The sequence below is a fragment of the Mizuhopecten yessoensis genome, unplaced genomic scaffold (genome assembly GCF_002113885.1).
Source record: "Mizuhopecten yessoensis strain PY_sf001 unplaced genomic scaffold, ASM211388v2 scaffold715827, whole genome shotgun sequence".
Lineage (NCBI taxonomy): Eukaryota > Metazoa > Mollusca > Bivalvia > Pectinida > Pectinidae > Mizuhopecten > Mizuhopecten yessoensis.
This window is the reverse complement of record NW_018479811.1, coordinates 36,185-39,951: the sequence shown is the minus strand read 5'-3', so window position 1 is coordinate 39,951 and position 3,767 is coordinate 36,185. Positions and strand designations below refer to the sequence as shown.

The window sequence follows — 3,767 nt, the reverse complement described above, 5'->3', positions numbered from 1 at the left end:
GAACTTTTAGAACTCGCCGAGTCCGACTGATTCTCAATTGCGTTAGGCTTCGCCGACTGTGACGGTGTATTCGAGAGATGCGTGGTGGATTTCGTAGTAGCTATCACTACAACACTATCACTTTGACTTTGAAGTTTTTCTTCCGGCAGTGTTGGTATATCGACATTATTAGCAGATTGTACAGGATCAATACCTCTGCTACATGTATACAAATCAGGCGTATACAACATGGGTCTTGTTTCTGTGTTTTCAAATTCCATGGAATTATTAATATCACTTTCGCTCACAGATCGTTGAGAGGACAACTTAGGATGATGAATGCTTAGTAGTCCTGGTTATTTGGTTGTACTTGTATCTCCCTGAAGCTGTTGTATTTGGTTCACTTCTTGTTCTCTGAGCATTTTTAAATACAAGTCTTGTTGTCTAAGTTTAGGCGTGCCCCAAATATTGTCCTCTTCTTCAGATTTGGTGTCACTATACTGAATGGTTTCCATTGAGTTAATTGGATTCGTATCATCTAATGAATAGATACTGTTAGCTCGGAAGTAGCCATTCAAAAACGCACAGGACCTTATAGAACTTGCCGAGTCCGACTGATTCTCCATCGCGTTAAGTTTCGACGACTGTGACGGTGTATGCATGAGATGCGTTATGGATTCCGTAGAATCTATCACTTCAAGACTATCACTTTGTCTGTTTTGTCTTTCTCCCAGCGGAGTTGGTAAATCGACACTGTTTGCGGGTTGTACGGCATCAATACCTCTGCTACATGTACTAAAATCAGGCGTATAAAACATGGGTCTTGTTTCTGTGTTCAGATCAGAAGATTGCTGGAACAACTCGCCAATAAAATACTTGTTAAGGCTGTCGGACATGTTTGTTTTTAATCCAGAGTAAAACTTATGGTGTGTTTCGTCGGTTTCAGAATTGCCACATAGGTTTAAAAGGGTACATTCGGGAATGTTGTTATCGAATGCATTTCCAGTGCAGACATCCCAGCTTGCTGCTAATTTATTTTTGTCTTCATTGTCGTTTGGAAAGGTCATTAAGTTCACGATTTTTGGCAGTCTATATGGAATAGAAACACAGAAAATGAATGAGCAACATACTACATAAATTATGTCTACAGAATATGTCTATCGCAGTTTAAATCATATCCAAATCCTCAATTAAATATAAGAATTCATATGCATAATTCGGAAACGAGACCTTGCATTTTTGATTATTATGAGTGTTTTAAGCATACGTTAATAAAGGTTATCATTTTTATGAAAGAAATGTAAACGTTATAAAATGTATTTCCTTTTTTAAGGAAAAAAGAGTGCTTTGGTACGTTTTGCTGAATTTGTAGATTTCTACTTTTTCAAAACTAGAACGACGGGCATACACATTAAAATTATAATACCAACAAACACATATTTGAGTTTTGGCGATCGGAAGTTTTCTTCATTCATAATCAATAAGGGATCTTCATGGAAATGAGAGTAGTTATCTTTCCTCGACTAGGAGACACATTGTATACTAAAAGGAATACCAATCACTGACTTCTTAATTACTAACTCTGTATCACTTTTTATCTAAAAACTGTTATCTATCAATTACAAATAAAACGTAATATAAAAGATAAGGCTTACAAAGAAATGCAACTTCATTGAATTTCTAAGTCAATGATTTGCATATAAAAACTAATCAATTTTGAAACACAGTTACGACATCGGTGTTATGAGAGTGATTTAATAATTGTAAAATTACGCACAACATTTCTCCGAAATATTCTTAAGTTAAAAGAATTAGAGAAGAAGAATAGTATTCCCCTTACAATCAATTTTAAGAGTCGTTTTCTGAATTATTGAATAGTAAAAAAGCAACCTATCGTACATTATATATAAAGTTGTATTGGTCGTTTGTATTAGTGATCCGTAAATTGAACTTTAACTTTTAACTTTACCACAATATATTTCATAACTTATCGGTGATGAATATCACTATACATTTGTCTTTTCCTGTACTTAAGGCATTTATTTCTGTACTATTGTGAGCGAACAGTCTCGTATGGATTCGTTGTATGTCGTTTTTTGTGGGATTTTTTATATGTTGTGTTTACTATGAGAATGAAGCGCAAGGGACACTTGTAGGAGATTTATTTTCCATTCCCTTATATAGTTCATTATATACAGTAAAACACTTTTTGAAGCACAGAAAAGATATTGAATTCGTACTCCAAAGTGAAACCCTCTTATAACTCCACATGACCTCTGAATTATTTTTCTACAGTGAACACATTGATAGCAAACCTTCTGGTGCCTATACAACTCTTTTTCCACACATACCCCTTTTTGTTTTAAATTGACTTCTTTTCAAGCACGATTTCGTACATGTAATAAGTGTGCTCAAACGAGGAGTGTCTTGTTTAACGATAACTCGCAATGGAATGCTCCAATATTCCCATAAGGTACCACACTTACAAATATGTGAACCGTTTAGAAAGGTGCGTCTTTAATGAATCCTCTGGCTTTTACTCTTACAGATTTTGTTAATTCGGTCTTTACTTATCTGAAATAGTAATATACTTTTGATTAATAAAACAATTGACATACCTGGGATTTGAGTTTCTATTTCGATGTTGTTCTTCAGTAAGTTTCTCTTGAGTTTTCAATGGTTTTCTTGGAGGACGTGGTGGTGGGTGGTTCGAAACATCATCAAGTAGGTCAGCATTGATATCCTGTACACCATCTTGTCTGGGGATAGCCATGTGTGGCGTTGTGTGGTTGAATATAATCACAAACATAAACTAATGTTCACTTCCGCCAGTTTGTCATTGTAATAAAATTTCTCCTGAAACGTCACTGCGACTTAGATATTATATTATCCTACATATAATATTAATATATATGCCAAGGAGACAATATCAGGAGAATACTACACGAATATGCGATTATAGTTTACAATTACACACAGATGTTTACACAGATGTTTACAAAGTATTAACAAGTGTTAATGATCTTACATGCTATTTGTAGCAACTATACAAACCCCTTGTCGTTAATACACAGTGTACAATGAAGTCATGTGAGATGACTCACTGCTTAATACTTACAACTTCCAGTAACGTGATCACCAGAGCATGTACACTGTTGTATAATGATATAATTCTATTGCGTAATATGTCAAAGTATAGTTTCACCTTCCTTTTTTAGTGTAGTGTTGTTGTTCTATGAAACGACACTGCGTCTTTGTTTCCGTATACATGTACATAGGACATTTCGTTAAATCTACACAAACTGCTTTAAATATTACATTTTACACAGGTCACAGTTTCACGAAAGTTCATCACATTGGAACCTTCTTCCATTAATTATGAAAAGTCCTTTTATTTACGACCAATACAGTTTTCTATGTGACGTTTCGATGACTAGTACGATATGTACCTTGCCATCTTCATCAGACAAATGACCAGTGAAGCATATGACACAAAGGTGTAAAATGTGTACGAGTTGTCCACAAAATCGATTTCGAGTTTGGCTACGTTGTAGGGACCACGGAATCAAATCAAAAAATGATTGTGGGTTTTTCCATTTTGGGCAGAAGATTTAATAGGAAGGTGAATGCCTCGGGGCCTGCTGGTTGGATATTTAGGTGGTAGAAGTTTCAAAAGTTGTATGTGTTGGTTGAGCAATATATATATACAGATGTAAAATGTATAAAAAATAAATAATTGACGCCTGCTTTTGTCTGGAGGAGTTTATTAAGTGTGTAATTTGTTGTAA

General features: G+C 34.9%; 1 protein-coding gene across 1 annotated transcript; it reads right to left on the bottom strand.

The window, feature by feature from the left end:
• Positions 1-9: 9 nt before the first annotated feature.
• Positions 10-2,899, bottom strand: LOC110441287. Its single transcript, XM_021484399.1, has 2 exons — positions 2,598-2,899; positions 10-1,068 (listed from the first exon to the last, which is right to left on the bottom strand). The coding sequence occupies exons 1-2, from the start codon at positions 2,786-2,788 to the stop codon at positions 336-338; spliced, it is 924 nt and encodes a 307-aa protein (XP_021340074.1). The 5' UTR covers positions 2,789-2,899; the 3' UTR covers positions 10-335.
• Positions 2,900-3,767: the final 868 nt, after the last annotated feature.